General features: G+C 41.3%; 1 protein-coding gene across 5 annotated transcripts in view; it reads left to right on the top strand.

The window, feature by feature from the left end:
* The first annotated feature begins 3,449 nt into the window (after window positions 1-3,449).
* Window positions 3,450-17,395, top strand: part of LIN9 (lin-9 DREAM MuvB core complex component) — a 45,708-nt gene continuing 31,762 nt past the window's right edge. For 3 of the 5 annotated variants that reach the window (XM_075749372.1, XM_075749371.1, XM_075749370.1), the window contains exons 1-3: window positions 3,450-3,528; window positions 14,642-14,674; window positions 15,725-15,819. In XM_075749372.1, the coding sequence (XP_075605487.1) occupies window positions 3,450-3,528; window positions 14,642-14,674; window positions 15,725-15,819 (207 nt within the window). Of the gene's footprint in view, window positions 3,529-11,214; window positions 11,272-14,641; window positions 14,675-15,724; window positions 15,820-17,395 lie in introns of all 5 variants that reach the window. The other 2 variants (XM_075749374.1, XM_075749373.1) reach the window with 2 other exon arrangements.

Below are 17,395 nucleotides of genomic sequence, written 5' to 3'. Positions count from 1 at the left end.
CTGAGTTCTGAGGACGTAATTTTCTGCTGAAGTGTTCTTGTGGCCAATTTATATCCCACTTAGTATTTTGCTTGAATTGCTTTTATATATGTGGTGAGGCCCCTAACTTAGTCTATTATACTCTCACTCCTGATGTTATGCCCATCAAAAAAATAGTTTCCACTGTTGTGGAGTACATGCATCTCACCAAGAGCTTGTGTGTCCTTTTACTTTCAAATAAATGCCAGGCTACTTCTCCAGAAATGACCATTTTGGAGATGCAACGGCACCTATGGGAAGAAATGCAGATGTAGACCCCAGCCAAGATGACTTGCTGGTTTTCATTTGTTCCAGCGTGAAAACAGCATGCGGGTCAGTGGGCATCGTGGGTCGGTTTCATAGGAAGTGAGATACGCAAGTACAGTCTGAAGGCGAGAAGAAGGAATGGCTTCCCAACAACTGAAAGGGGAAACTACTGCTTCCTCCGCTCCCTCGTTACAAATTCTTATTTCATAACATGAGTAATGCAGCAGGACTCAGCCTCCACAAGGACATGCTTCAGTGACAGAAGGGCACGCTCTTCTGTGCTTTTCTCCCTACTCCCAGTGCCTGCCCAGGAGAGGGGAGAAAATGACACCCTCGCTGTCTCTCATCCCCGGGACATAGCGCTACCTGCACTGTGCTGACAAGACTCTATGCATTGATGAGTAGGTGCTGGAACCCATGTCTCGATATCATGTGCAGTAATTCAGGAGGAACGTGAGTGGGGAAGTGCTTTCTGCAGCATTTCGGTGCACACCATTAAGAGCGGTTGCCTAACTTGACCCTCTGGGAAAGTGAATGGCACGAGCAAACCCAGTTTAAAGATCTCCCTCCACCCGCGCGAGGCAGACGAGTCAGCAGTACCTAATGGCAGGTTGCTAGTGATGAGCGCAGATCTTCTCGGTCACCGTGCCTGTCTATCAGAATAGTTGGTGTCATTTCCACGTCACCCAAGTGCAAACTGCAAATTTGCCAGAATGGTAAAAGGACACGCTGAAAACATTGTGTGTTTGCGTACTGTCAAATGGTACTGCTATGGCTTTGTCAAACCGCTTGTGTGACTTGGAAACAGCATGCACAGGAAAAATGAAAACCCAGAATATCGAGATACAGCAGCATTCAGAAAAGGCCAAGATCTAAAAGGTCTCTAATACAGCGTTGATTGTTACCCTTTCAGCACAGTGAATGGTAATAGCTTCTGCTAAAGCTTTTCCAAATGTGCAGGTGTTGGGATGAAATGAAGGAATACCAAGCGTTGTGCTGTTGGGAGCTGAATTCTACCTTCTGACCTGTAATTTTTGAGATGATTGGCAGGAGGTGTTGGCGGCGGGGGGGAAATCTCTCTTTGCTTTTCCATCTGTTTTCTAGTTTTATCACAATGTACGAAGAAACCCTGAAAGACATTGGGGTTTTTTTCGGTTTCTTTTTTCCTCTTTCCCTTCTAGAAATTCAGGCTCTGAGGACTGTTGCAAAATGAGACTGTGTTGTAGAAAACTTTTCCTCCCCTCCTCTGAAAATCTCTTGCCTCGGTGAAAGCTCTAGCATCAGGGTGGCGCTGGGCAACTGCTGCTTTCTGCACAGCGAGGCCTGACGGCAAGGTTTACAAAGCACAGCAGTACACATCTCACTGGGGATCAGTCTCTTCTAACAGCTGTGGAAGTCTCGGTGTCACCACTCTTAAAGCACAACCCGTTGAAGAAGGGAAGCCTAGCTGAAATACAGAAAAAGTATTAGTGTCCTTAACACGTTATCATTTACCTGAGCCTGGAAGATCTGGTCCACCTCAGGCCTTTTGTGTGGTGGAGGTGTCTTATTAAAGGGGAAAATTGTACAGGGTTTAACATTGTGTAGTTCTTGCCTTTGAAATAGCAGGGATTACAGTTTTGTTGCTTTTTGTTATTATTTAGTGCTATGCCTGTGCTGCTTTGCATCTCTCTGTTGTAGTTGCTTTGTTTTGTGCTGTGCAGTATGGAGAGCTCTCGCTGAAGTGTCTCGGGGGCTGAGGGGAATGCAGGCTGTTTTAACAGCCTTGCAAAATGACCTCAAAAATGGGGTGGAAATGCACGCTAGGCTTTGTCTTGTCTTTTTACTTTTTTTTTTTTTTTTTTTTAAAACAACTGCTATGATGTACATATAAAACCCTGGGGGACTTTCTACAGGATTTTACTCAATTTGTTTCTTCTCTTAGAAACTTGCTTAAGTACAAGGGCAGTGTTGATATTTTTTTTAAATTGTTTAATAACATGACCTATATCCTGCCCCTCTATAACCTGCTAGAGTGCTTAAATATCTGAGTTCATTAGCAAATTAAGAACACAAATTAAAAACTATATTCCATGTCCCGAGATATACACTTCTGTGTTTTGCAGAATCCTTTGTTTTACCTAGATTCTTTTAGATACGCAAATAGGCATAGCGTCCATTTTTTATTACACCATGATGCTGACGGCAATATATTTAAAATATAGCACTGACTTAGCCTTGACTAAGACTGTTCATTTATTTTTAATTTCAATTTTCATATGTTTAAAAAGAAAAAGGAATTTTTGCTGGTATAAGTAGCAGTAGCTACTGTTGTCAAAGCCCAACGCGCATAGGGTCTGGTCCATAAGCATTTAAGGTGCTTGTGGTTTGTGGTAGTTTCTCTATGTTTAGCATATCTTCTGCTTGATGCGGAAGCTTTAAAAATCACTGTGCTGCAGAGATGTAAGGAACTACACAAGGAAACCATCTCTGCTGCTCTGAACAAAACTTTCAGCCACGATGGTTGAGGACTGCATTAGAGGGCAGACCAGGGCAAGGAGTTAGGCAACAAGCATCCATGGTCAGTGGCTTGTTGGCACACTCTCTAGCACTGGGTGAGAGAACAAGTGAGCCCTTGACCTTCAGGCCTTGGACTCTGAGCATTTCATTCAGCTCTTCAGGAATGCTATGGACCATGAGTACAGGGAAAATAAGTGCAGTTTAGCAGGATGTCATTCTTAAAATAATCCTGTCATTTAATGAAGATGGCTATAATGCGAATGGTATGTTCAAAGCAACTAAGCTAGCACGGCTACTTTAGGCTGACCATATCGACCAAGTGACAGTCTACCACTCCCGAACCGCCAGTCACCCTTTCCCCCTCATCCTGCCAGGCTTCAGCAGGCCCGCGGGGGCGGGGGGTGGGAAGCGTGCGGCTTCTGTCACAGGCGCTGTCTCCCTCTCCCTCGCACCGAAGGGGCTGGCGGACAAAGCCCCTCTCCTCTCCACAGTCCGCCCCGGGAACGCGGGGTGAGGACCCGCCGCCCCTTCCCTTCACCCGGCGGCTCTTCAGGGCGACGAACGCCCCTTACCCCCCGCGCACGCGCCCGCCGCGCGCCTGGCTCGCGAGCTCCGTCCCCGCGCGGCAGCGCCGCCTCGCGCAACGCCCCGTCTCCTCCCCCAGAATGCACCGCGCCAGGCAGCCTTTGAAAAAGCGGCGCGGCGCGTTCAAGATGGCGGAGCTTGATCAGCTGCCTGACGAGAGTGAGTAGCGACCCGTGCCCCCGCCGCTGCAGCCCGCCCGGCACCGCCGCCACCTCGCCCCCGTCTCCCTCCCCCGGCGGGACACCCGCGCCGCGCCCTGCCGCCGGCCCGCCCCCCTCCCTCTTGTCGTGGGCGCTGTGCGGGGCCGGAGCCCGAGCCTCCTCCCTGGCAACCGGGCCGGCCCGGCCGCCCCCCCCCACCCCCCCGCCGTCGCCCCGTCGCCGCCGCCCCTCCCGGGCGAGGGCCCGGCCCAGCCGGTGGCGCGGGGAGGGCGGTGGGCGAGGAACTTCCTCCCGAGGGTGCGACCCCCATTGCCTTCGGGGGTGCTGGGGCTGGGCCCCCCGCCCCGCCTGGGTGAGGCGGCGGGGTTGGCCGGGCGTCACCTGCCGGGCGGGCGGGGTGCGGGGCGGGGGCGCGGGAACCGGGAGCCGGGCGGGGAGGCGACGGCGTGAGTGTGCGGGGCACACCTGACAGCCTGCCCGGTCTGTGGGGGTGAGGGCAGTGCGGAGGGAAGGAGGGTCCTGTCCCGGGGAAGGCGCTAGTAGCCCAGTGCTCCTGTCCATTCTGTCGTCCTAAGGGGGAAGGAGGGCTTTTGTATTCGTAGCGTGTGCTGTGTACAGTGGGAGCACCTCTGAAGGACTGGGGGGGCTAGGGCATGCATATTGCATCTAGGGGGCACTGATAAATGCAGATGGAAGAGCTCAAAGACCCCGCATTGTGTGTCAGGAGATAAAAGCTAGTTGTATATAGGAAGAGAGTATGAAAACATACCCTCGTGTACATACAGACCTATCTGTCTGGATAAAGTTTGTGTGAATGTTGTTTTTAGTGCACACAAGGATCAGATGTAGATGAGAAAGATACACATGTTGCTGTATATATGAATTCATGCACAAGGTACTTGAATGTTACAGAAGAGGATGTTATTTAACGTAAAATGCATCTACATGCTACCTTGATGTCTCTTCCTACAAAAAATGCAATAGAACTTAGGAAGACCAAGTTTTACTAGTGAATAATTGAAGGTACGGGTATACCAGAAAGACAAAATGTGAAGGGCAAGGAGAAATTGGTCATGTTCTTATGTGCTTTCTGTGCTTTGTGCTCTTCAGCAGCATTGGAAGTAATCAGTGGGACAGCTTCTGTGTGCTGTGGATTAATTGTGAGCGTGTGCCACAAGACATCTAAGCTGAAATCGAGGGTATACTTTAAAAAAAAAAATTAACAAGAATGGTTTTAGCCCTTTTCTGTACTGCTGTCTTTCCTTTACCCTATTACCCTTTTGCTCCCAGTGATATGCTAAGCAGGAGTAGTGATCCTCAATCTGAGAAACCACAGGACAGAAAATAGCATGAAATCAACAACCGATATCTCTTGTATGATCTCATTATCAGTGTTAAGTTCTGGCACTTACCACTGAAGGCAGCGCCTAAGTAAAGGAGATCCAGAGGGTGACAGAGGAAAGGATGGGTGTTGTGTGAGGCAATTTGGAAGGCTGAGGCAGTTTATCTCACAGACATGGTGCAGGAGGTGGAAATAATGAATGAGAGAGAAAGAATTGAGCAAGTACAGAGGCACTGCTTAGACAAAACATACGTGCACAACTGCATACAGACATAAGTCATGTATATGGATACTTCCAGATGGTGCTTATATATAACTATTTACACAAATGTGTACTACAGTATTTTTACAAGATACATGGGCTTACTGTTACAGATTTTTGTGGAACACCATTATCAGCTCTGAAAATTTGTATAGTATTGACTTGCATGCTCACTCCTGAGATGCTTGTGTAGTGTCTTTGTAGACCTATGTGTGATATTCATAACAGCTTATACAGGAGGATTCACATATAAATTAGTCACTATATGGTGGGTGCATTTTACGATATACTGTACATCTGCACTCACTTATTCACATGGAACATAGCCCTATATGCGTTTCATTAAAACTAAACTAGTATATACTGTAAATAAATCATTTAATGTGGCATAATAATTGTATGTCACGTAGCTGCTGTTAATACCAAATGGTAGTCATCTTGAGCGCTATTGGTTCTACGAATTCACTGTGGTTATTTAGAGAGTTATTTCAGAAAGGAAAAGGCAATGTGTGAATATGCATCTGTATATTCACAAGAGTTCTCTGGAAAGAAATACCTCTTGTTGGAAGTGACTTGTGGAGTAGGGTAAGATCTGGTAGAGAAATGCCCCTCTGCATCTGTTTTTTATGGGCTATACTCTTCTGAGGGGAAAAATAATTCGATTGTTTTTCCATGAGGATTCTGTTGTATAGATCTGTGTGTGGAATCTGTTGTCATTCAATGTCAAGTCATCAGAATGCAGAGGGGATTTACTGGGGAAGGGGATTTCTGTTCAGTGGCTTCACCCTGTAGCCTTGTAGATTATATTGACGATAGTCATCAAATAGTTGAGTTTTGATAATGGGTTTCAGTTTAGTGGTTTTAAGTCCTTATAAAAATTACTCTGAGTAATCACTAAATTATTCAGCAATTTAGGAAAATATATAGACCAATAACCATTTCTTTGTAAGAATTATTTTGACTGTTGCTTTAAAAAAAACTGGGACATCCAAGAAATGTTAAATTTCTTTCAGAGTCTGCCACTTACTATCTGATGTTGATCTGCATACAAGTCTAGCAGAACTGGGCTTACATAAAGCATTGTAAAACTATAGATGAAACTGTAAATATATACCAAGCTAAAACTAGGGCATTTAGTAGTTTCAATAAATGTGTATACAACGGGGTAGACTTATATTTTTGGTGACACTGTTTTGTGCATCACCATGCAAGTTCATGAACATACCAACTGTTTCTGTAGCAGAAGATATTCAGAGAGATGATTCAGAATTGAAATCTTGCTTCTGATTATGCGAGTCTTTGTTACAATTCCAACAAGTCAGGAGAAAAAATGGTTAATATCCCTACATCACCAGTGTCATTGTTTTAACTGAACAGATTTATGAAGGATCATCGTAAATTAAGGATAGAACTGACACTCTCAATTTGGTACAGCTCAGTCATGTACGCTGTACTGCATTAGAATCTGATTAATACAAGTCATGGACGAACTGAGACAACTGTAATTAATAATGAGCAGTGTTTTATTGCTTATTGAATCTACTTTCCCTCTTCACTAGAATGGACAGTGTTTAAGTCACTGTCCTTCCTTTTGCCTTGCCTGTCTTCAGGAGAAGGCACCATGTGTTTCAAGAAGGTAATGTAAATTATGAAAAATAAATGTTTCATCTCTGCCACATTTATATTGCCTACGGTGGTATCGGGGAGATTTGACAGGTCTGTTGCTTCACCTGTGACAGATACTAGAGCAGAGTGTGTGACTCAGTTTCACTCAGGATTGTGCTATACTGCAGACGCTTGCCAGCACTGTCATTGTTAAGGTATCTGCTCAGCAGGTGAAGCACACAGGGTGTGTATTTGTGGAGGTAATAGGCTTCTGCTGTGCTGACCTTGCCCCTAAGGTTTGTATTTACCCAGGTTTGGTGCAAGTAGGGGATGTTTTGGGGTTTTTTTCCATCAAATAGAGAGGGAGCTTCACGTTTTCTCTAGTGTTGGTGAACTGCTAGAAATATGAAAGTTTCAAAGAGGGTCTGCCTTGTGCTTCCATTCCTATTCTTTCCAATTTTGGTGAACTGGGAGTTTTCAAATTACACTGTAATTATCACTACACATAGCTCTTTCATTGCCAGTCCTATACTTAAAATGAAGATACAAACTCAATCCTGACTGATTTAACACTGACTTCATGTGGCTTTCAGTCTGCAACTTAATGTATAAGGGATAATAACAGTAAGCATTGCAAAATTCTTTTTGGAATCTTCCATATTGGTCTAAAAATAAGTTCCTAAAAAGTTAGAATAGTTCATGACTAACAGACTTTCAGATTTATGTACAAACCCTGTGAATTTTCTTTAGCTTACTTTACTATAAAGTAGTAGACCATAACTGAGTTTTCACATAAAAAGAATTATAAGTAAACACAGCATACTCCGTGACAAGAAAACTGAAATTTTGCAGTGTGGTAATAACTATACAGTTTCACTTTCAAATTGGAAATCTGATTAAGTGGAATTTGTCCCAGAGTATTGTGATAGCACCAACTTGCCCTCTGGCAAGTTCTCTAGTGTAGTTGGGCAGTGAATATTCCTGAACCCAGGAGGGAGATAAATATAATGCACATGGTTGTCTCTCATAATATGCGCTTATTTTATCTGCTGAAGTTACTATTGTTCCATTCTTCTCTACAGCTGACATTCTGTCCTTTTAAAACAGATAAGAGCGTTCACACTGACAACCTAAAAAATTAAGAAGATGGAAGTGCGTAAGTTTACATGCATTTCTTGTAGTTGAGGCCTTTTCTTACTAGTGCTGCCAGGTGAGAGGCATGTAGTATCTTTGGATGGAGCAAAGTCCTGTGAAGAAAGAACAATTCTGTGGCAAAGTCTCTAGCTGAAAAATTCTAGAAATATTTAAGATCCCAATTGCAGAAGTACTTTAAATGCTAATCATTAGATTTATATTTTGGAGACAAAACTGGTTTCTGCAGACTGTTGGGTTTGTGCCCGATGGGTGACTAATTTTAGGCAATGCATTCTCCCCCCCCCCCCCCCGCCCCCCGCTTCTCTCCTGGTAATTTTGCAGTGGAGGTAAATGGTGGGCAGTTTTACTGCTGCAAACCAGATGGCTATTTCTGTCTGTATCGGAAGATGAAAAACAGTTGATCGTATTGGAGTGTACATAATGGTGCCCTGTGTCTTGCTACTAGTAATAGCAATTTTATTGGTGGATTACTCAGTTATAAAGTACATGCAGTAAAGCTGAGGTGAGACTTTGATAAAACAGACCACATACAGATGTCACTAGAAGACTGTCCTAGTCCTGGTAGAGGCAGAGCTCTGCAGACAGCAGCACAGGCAAAGCTGCATCTTGGTACGTTCTTTTGCACAAGTGAGTCTGAATGAGGAGGACGCCTGGAATCATCTCTGTAAAAGTGAGATGCCATTTTTGATAGAAGTGAAAGCATGCTTAGCTAACTAAATGATCATCAGCACGGGGCCGCTGCCAGGAGTAAACCACTGGACTACCGCGGAGTGCAGCGTTTCTGTGTTGCATGTAGGCAAACACCAACAAGTGGCAGGTGAATCAGAGAAAGGAGCCAGGCGGTAGTAGTGATGGGTGTCAAAGTATTAACCTTTTACAGTACAAATACTGCAAACAGTAGTATATTGCCAAATATCATATATTGGTAGATGTTGCTGGGTACTGTTTCTAGGGACTTGTGTTTTAGGACAGGCAGAAGAAGAGAAGGGGGACAAGGATCTTTCTGCATGACCTTGTGTACCATGGATGGAGGCTGCAGCATAAGGGCAGCACTACATGCAGAAATTGTCGTCTTCACCCTCAGCACAACCTTGTGCTGTGGTTCACAGGCACTCTGCCCCTGCATAGCCAGTTGCTCTGCTCTGACACTTTCCTGGATAGCTGGAGGGATATGGCACACCTCTTGCTACTTTTGTTTTCCAGTTCCAAGGGGCCATGGGCCTAGCACCACTGTGCTCTGGACATTTGAGGCAAAAAATCAGCAGAGCTATATGAGATTAAAGCATTTGGGAGAAGACTCAAGATTAGCTTCATGGCTGCTAAATGGTACCCACAACTAATAATTTTGGGATAGCTTGTGCTGCATACCTTTAAAATTGTATGTTACCATGGTATCAGCATATTGTCCATCATGAGAATGCAGTGTTTCAAAAAAAAGGGCTTTGGTATTGTGGTTATCGTTTGCACAAGTCCTGTAAAAGGGGTCACATGGCTAAAAATTCACTTCTATCCAGTAGTTAAAATAGGATTTGGAAATATACAAATGTCAGTTTATTAGTGGGCTCATAACATGAGTGAATACTGATTCATGCTTGAAGTGATGAGTTATTGTTCATTTATTTATTTACCTCTTCAACACGCCCAAAGTTTCGGGGGAGCTTAAAAGCTACTCAAAGCTGCTTTCTAAGCTTTCCTGAATAAGTGGCCAGTTGTTTGAGATGCTTCCTCTGCTGAAACAACTTGTGCGGTGCTGGTGTAGATGAATGATCTCTCGGAGCGTTAATAACTCAATCTATAAAAAAAGGCTTGTGTTTTTCCCTTCTTCCCCGTGAGTTTCCTCTGTCACACCATTTTTAGTGCCAGCAATGTAGTTTAATTACATAGGTTTTTGATGTAGTCATGCAACCAATGTTAAAATAACTACTAACCTGTGCAGGATTTAGACAAAACAGTGTAATGATCTGGAGAGGAAAGGTTTTACATTATGTAGTTGCTTATCTGGATCCTAGAATTTTCTATATTGGTTTAGATGTGTCCCTTTGTGCCCACACATTTGCAAAATAAATAGCTATGGAACATCCCTGTGGTTACATGTAACCTTTATTTTCAAAATTGTAATCAGCTGATACAAATTCATTATAAAAATACCTGAAAACACTTTCATAAATGTAATGTGCTTGTATGTGTTCCTCTTTAAAATTTAAGATCAGCTGTTGAGAAGCTGTATTTAAACTGCTTTGCTTCATGTTAGTACTGAAAAACATACGTCAGAACATCCACAACTGCCCATATTGAATTGCAGTCATATTCCACCTCTTTTGTTCAGTTAGGGTCTTTTCAAATGAGGGGAGGCAAGGGATGCTTGTTATTTAACTCAAACCTGACTTTAGTTTTTGAAAAGGAGAAAAGCTTTTGCGCTTTTTTCCCATGCCTCGAAGCCTATCTCCACATCAGAAATACTTTTTGGAAGGCAAACTATCAGAGTTCCTTTTTAAGTTTGTTCATACAACTTGCAGAGCAGTTAGAGGAGGGGTTTTTAGGTTCTCTTTGTGGTAATCCTCTGTATGTGCTCCCTTGTGCTGGAAAGAGTTTGGAGGTAGAGGCTGCACCAGTGCCCAGAGTGGCGGTTCAGGACTCGGGGAGCTGTCCATTGCCAGACCCCACGCTGGCAGCTGCTGAAGCCAATCGGGTTTCCAGCTAGCCTAGCGGGAAAATATCAGGGTCCTTACCATGCTAGACTTGGCGGACTCGAGGTTATTTTAATGTTGATTTTGGGTTTTTTTTTAAATTTGGGTTTACCTGGACTTTCTGAAAATGACTTCTTGCAAGTGTTATAAAACACATAAATACACTCGCTCCTGACTCTTAGTTGCTAATGAGCTTCCTGTTATCATACTATTAAATGCCTCATAATCTAGCACACAGTTATTTTTACTGCACATCTGTGGTGCACATATTTTACAGATTTTTTTAAGGGGTTTTTTTTTAGGGCGAGAAAAGACCATTATAATTGTCTTACATTCTTCATTAAGCATGCTAGGATACTTGTGTTTGGAATTTCTGTGCATCAATTCTATGCTTCCTTTGTAGCTATAGTTTTCTCTTCAGAAATAGATGTAAATTTGGTTTAAAGATTTTGAATGATACAGCACTCGACATGCCCTTTCTTAGTGTAGTCACATAAAATCTGTTAAACTTTGCATTCATTGCTAACCTGAACTTAGCCAATGCCATTTTCCAACAAATAGATCTAGTTATGCCTTTCCTTGTAAAAAAGGCTGCAGAGCTATTTACTGTCTGAATTATCTTCCTTTGTGCAGATCTTGACCTTCTTTGGGAAGAACAAGATTGGAGTGTCTTGACTTTCTCGCAATAAGGCATGTTTTTAGATCTTCAAATCTTTCTCCTAGCTCTGTTCTGCATCCTTTCCTAATTTTTCAAACTTAGTCAAGTGTGAACACTGTGTTCAAGTAATTAATTTACTAACAACATACACAAAGCAATACTCTATAGGATACTAAGGCAAGACTAAGCCAATCTTACAATTTTCACTGGAATAGCATGCCAGTGTAGGCTACTGAAAGCAGGCCTTCTAATTCCTGAGCCACTGCTGTGGTGAGCTGGCTGTACTTCCTCCCTAGGTTGAGGTTTTTTACTCTCGGTATTAATAAAGTCACCTCTGCAATCCTCTGAACCAGGAGGAACTGGAAGCAGATTTTGGTTGTAATACCCTAAATGATGCATAGGCCTTATTTCTTCCTTTCCACCCATTTGTTTAAGTGTTTGATGTTTGTAGAAGAGAAATCTGTGTCATTGTCATAATAGGTATTTACATTCAAGCATGTGTGTAGATTCTAATCTCTGTGTTTATAATTAAAATGCTGGTTAGAAAGACTGCCTATGATTATATATTTGTTATTCAGAACAGGAGTGTACAAAATTACTGGCATTTAATGTAAGGCTAGGATATTATCAATCTAATAATTATTTTAACTAAAATTTTGGATAGTTTTAATAAACTATGCATCCTGAATCACTTTGCAATATAGTTTCTGAAGTGCTTTTATCTGTATTAAATGGTGGTTGTTTTTTATTGTAACACATTATTGCTTAGAAGATCATCCTAGTTTCTGGTTTTATATATACTACCAGGGCCACAGTACTGCCAAACTAAATGGATAAAGTAGGGAGACGTGCCATATTCCTTGACATTTGGTGGTGTTGCATGTAGCTGCTAAAAAATCAATATATAGAAGAACTTGACAAGAAACACCATGTATCATGTTGTTGCCTTTAAGGTAAAATTAAGCTTATGAACATCTCCGTTGTCATTTTGATATCCTACATGTATTCTAATGCTTTAAGCTACAGCAGTGTTGGTGTTAATAATTTTCTGCAACTTGTTACACTAAAATAGTTTAGTTAAAAGTTAAACTTGCCTAGATCAGGAATTTCTTATTTGGACACTTGTATTCCTAAATAAAGATGCCCTTTTCTGGTTACATTAATTGCAGGTTAAGTGAAAACAAATGAGCAGCCTTATTCTAGCATGCATCTGTTGAAGATTAACTAGCCCATGTGGAAAAGTCCTTGGCAACTAATGCTGTTTTGGAGTGGCAATCTTAGAAAGCTAGAAGGTAGCCCAGTAACATTCTGCCGTCCATCACTTCTCTACCTGTTCTTTCTGATGCCAGTCATCTAATGCCCTGCTCCACTCACCCATTATCAATCTCACAGGTGAAGCATCTGAGTTTGATGGTTAGCAAAGGATCTCAGGCACTTCAGCTATGAGATTGACACCAACCCCCGTATAAAGCTTTGCTGCTTCTTGCCGAGTTGTTTCGTTTCCATTGTTGACATACCCTTGACTGAAGTGATTGAACTTGATTCATACGAGCAAGATGGTCAGAAAAAGAGGAAAATAATTGTGTGTTTGGTCTTACAGACGAAGTGCCTGAGATCTTTCAGAATAGCGATCCATTCTGAAAAGCCTTCATTTGACAATCCTGATGACCCTGCTTCTGCCTCTCCATCACCAATGACATGTACTTTCTCCGTGTTCTTAAACTGAGTGTACTTATTAATCCCTGCGCACCATCCCTTATGTTAATTTGGCAGGGGGGGATGCTAGTTCTTCAGTGTTGTTACTGTTCAGGACTGCATTCTTGGTTGATAGCAGGGTACTCATATTTATGCAAACACGGTGTATGGTATCTGATTATTAGAATGAAATAAAAATTACTTCAATCCTGTGATACCTTTAACATACAGCTTAGTTACAAGAGCTGAATTCACTATGAATCAGATCATGATAGAAGCATATTCCTGTACCAGTCACTGTTAGGTCTCCAACCCAACAAAGGTGATATGTCAGAAAAGAAATGTGCAAGAAGGGCAACAGTATAGCCTAGGTTTGTCACCTTGTTTTTGACATGTAATCCTATATGTGTTAGCTGTTGTAGATTTGAACAGCTTGGGAGATATGGGTGGAGGTCCTCTAAACCACCAGTGAGTCAAAACTAGTTCCATTTCATATCTTAAACATGTTTTGTTTGTTTGTTTTAAGAATAGAAACCTTCTTTCCTTTTTTTATGGAACATTTTTTAACACATGGCATAATAAGATGGCAACAAATAAAATAATATGATGAAAAAATAAGGAATGCGGGATGGGGGGTGTTTGCCATTGCTGCACCTGTATTCTCTTCAACAGTCTACCCCAAACCAAAATGCTCTGTTCCCCTTGAAAGGGACAGTAATTTATGTTTTGGCTCTGTGATATTCCCTGGAATGCATCCTCTTAGAGATGAGGATCTCTGGCACTGTGAAGTTGGTGGTGTTAGGACTTAGATACAGGGCAGTCACAAGAAAAGGAATTTCCAGACCTTTGGAGTCAGAAATGTTCTTGGAATAGCAGTTCCAAAGAGAAGCTGAAGGAGGGAGTGGGGAAAGGGATGGGGAGAAGAGGATGCAATGCAAGGAGTGGTTGCAACACTGAAACATAACTGGAAAGATAAAGTTGATGTGAGAGAAAAGCATGAATCTGTGGAAGCATTGTCATGCAGAAATATTCTTTCTCCTCTGCTAACGTAGTTGTTTCAAACAGCTCATTCTTAGAGACACATTTGAAAATACTAGAGCATGAAGGCCATAGTCAGGCCCAGAAGCACTGTAGAGGTCCTACAGATGCAGTGGAAGGGGATCAGTGAAATTTTGATGGATACATTACGCAGTTTGAACAGTTCAAGCAAAGGATTCTGTCTGCATTTATAATATGCAAATCTGCTGCCTTTCTGAATAAGGAGATTCCACCAGGGGGCAACTAACTATCCATTGCCCAACTTGTGAACTAAGCTTAGAGAGCATAAGCTACTGCTTTACAGTTTCCTTGTTGGTTGTATAGTATATTTGCAACTGCATCAAACAAGCAGCCATGTGGTGGTACGTCGATTGGACATAAAACTTTTTCAGAATTTGCTGTCTTAAACAAAAGTGCTTGGCATCTGAAGCTGTTTTGTAGATGTGAAACTAAAGGAAAAAAGGAAACATGAATATGCTTTCAAGATTTATTGGGCAATAAACATATAATGCTATACTTAGAGCCATGGAGGGCACACTGGATTCACTTATTCAGCTTTGAAAGATTTAATATTAAATTCCACTTTCTAAGAATGAATTAAGAATGAGTAGACTCTGCGTGTAGTTTGAAATAACTTATGATTTATGTGGACTTTTTGATATATTGCAGGTTCTTCAGCAAAAGCACTTGTGAGCTTGAAAGGTAAGAAATTAATGTGTTATTTACTTGTACCCAATCTGACTTTCAGATGTACTTAGTTTCTAGCTTCAAAAAGTTCAAGAAAATAACATTGAAGAAGGTTTTTTTTGTTGAAATGTGATTGGTTTTATTGTGGGTATTTGTTAGTTGTATAGACTAATAATCCTTGGTGGTTGAAACTACATATGTTGTGGTGTATTTAGACACTGCTCTTCTGGGTGAAATTCCTGAAATGTGCTTTTTCTTCCAAAGTAACTGTCTAGGCATCAGGTTTGATGAGAAGATTGAGGTAATCTTTCCTCCCTTGAGGGTGAGATAGGAGAAGGACTCTTAGCAAGACCTGTACATATGACAAAATTTACATTAGGAAGGAGTTTCACAATCTCATTGTGTTTTCTGTCAGTAAATTGTGGGCTACGTCAAAAATATGTTTCTTCTATCTTTTTCTTTGAAATTGTCTTCATGAACACTCATACAAATTTTGAATACTTAAAATCTGCCCAACAATAGAAGTTTCTTTATATACTACAAAGCTTCTATTACACAAGGAAGAAGACATGGTCTGTTGAATATGTTGCAACTAATATAGGTTTGTTTCAATAAAATTTGATTTATTTGTCCATGTGCACCCACTTAATTTTTTTTTTTTTTTTTTTTTAACCAGGAGGAGGCCAGGTCTTGTAGATCTTTACCTTCTCCGGGTTTCAGTTACAGCCACAGTACAGCTGTCTAGATGTGTGTCAATCTGGCAGTGGAAGTAACTGATTCCAGCAAAGGAGGTTTCAAGAAATCTAAATGTTGTCAGGAGTAAAAAATGTTTCATTCATGTTTCTCTTTGTACTGAAAATATCTTTCAAATTTTCTTTTAATTAGTGTTCAGAACAACTTCATAAAAATATCGCAATCTAAAATCCATTTGTAGTTGAATCCAAAGAAGATGTTGCAAGTAACAAAAAATATATTAGTAGTTGATGATGTTATACTAGCTTTTGGATAGTAGTTATGTTAAAGCACACATATATGTATGTTAATGACATGATTTCCTCAAAACAGAGGGAAGTTTATCCAGTTCGTGGAATGAAAAGTATAATTCTCTGCAGAAAACACCCATTTGGAAAAGCAAGAATGCTGGTTCTGCAGTGGAAATGGTAAGAAGCAGTAAAAATCAACTTCAGGATTGGTAAAATACCATAAACTGAATCAAATTTAAGGATCAAAAAATTTATTTGAGATTTATAGTTTTGTAATTTCCGATTGTTAAACGATATCCTTCACAAGCAGTCTACACAGCTTGAATATGAGATGAAAACATGTTTTATAAATGAATAATCAAACAAATTAAATTGCTGACCTTGTTCAAGATAGCTCATAATAATTTTCTCTCTTTTTTTGTAAAAGCAAGTGCTGTGTGAAATGTTTGTACTGTATCTACCACCTCGAACTTAGGAATCGCCACTTCTGATCAACCGTTTGTTTTATCTCATGAAATATCTCACTTCTAACTATGGCTGAGAACTGATGCATAAAGAAAAGGAAGGGAAAATGTCACCACGTGCTTCCATCTTTGTGCTTTCTGGGGGGCAGATTTTAATAAAAATAATGTCAGTGGAATGTTGTGTAGTATTCTGAGAGGTCTCATAGGTGACCTTACGTTAAAGAACAACCTTGGGGTGGGGGAATGAAAGGTAATGAGCCTGCAGCCTCCAAGAGAGCATGTGTCTGATGTTTGGGTCAACCATTTCCCTCTCTTTTTGAAATATTCCATTGTTGTTTCTTTCCCCGTTATATCACATTCAAGCTTTCTTGACTATTTGCAACCTCTTCTACCTTACCAAATTATGTGATTTTAGTTTGGTTTTGCCACCAGCTATATTGCACCTTGTTTGTCTACATCTGTAATACTGTGTGCTCTTTTTACTACATCCTGGAGAGCATATGAAATACTGTGTCAATCGCTAGGCAGATCTTTCTCCCATACTCTTCTGGTGCTGCCTTCTTCTACGGTAATTGCGACCGACTTGCCAACTATCACCTGGTTTTTTTTATTCAAATCATTATTTTTTGTGCACTGTTTGTTTATTGGAAGGAAAACATTATGTTTGAAAACTATTGCACTTGTGTACTCTGCACATAATCAAAATATCTGAGCACCTTCCAGTAGTGCATTAAGCAATGTGACTAATATCTGTCATATGTAGCTTGTTCTGTGGTCTTCTCCTTGAGGGGAGAAACTTACACAGAGAAGGTATTTATGTTGGTAGGATTCACAGAGATATATATACACACATGTTGCTATGTGTTTATGCTAGAGAATATAAGGCCTACAAAATGCAGTTCCAGACAGTGACTATAACTTTGTGATGGCCCTTAGTTACCTGCAGGAGTTCAAGTTTGAGCTGTGCCCAGGAATGCTCATCTTCTCACAGAAACAGGCCTTACCGATAACTTAGAAGATCGTATGTACTAAAGAACCAAACTCACTAGCTATAACATTTGTACAAAAACTTTGTCAATCTTTAGGTATGCTGGCTGTAGGTATTTAAAATAAGGAGTCAAACTTTGAATGTAGCTCAGTATCGTGTAGAAAGCTGGGAGAAAGATCAGAGGAGAGTCTGATGTGTTAGCAGTGGCCCATGTTGCTGAGATGTGATGTAGTCTTCTGTACTAGTTTGAGTTCACTCCAAGCTGGAAGTTTTGCAGATGTGTTGTACTGTTGGTTGAAAA

The sequence above is a fragment of the Balearica regulorum genome, chromosome 3 (assembly GCF_011004875.1).
Source record: "Balearica regulorum gibbericeps isolate bBalReg1 chromosome 3, bBalReg1.pri, whole genome shotgun sequence".
Lineage (NCBI taxonomy): Eukaryota > Metazoa > Chordata > Aves > Gruiformes > Gruidae > Balearica > Balearica regulorum.
This window is presented reverse-complemented; position numbering and strand designations above follow the sequence as displayed.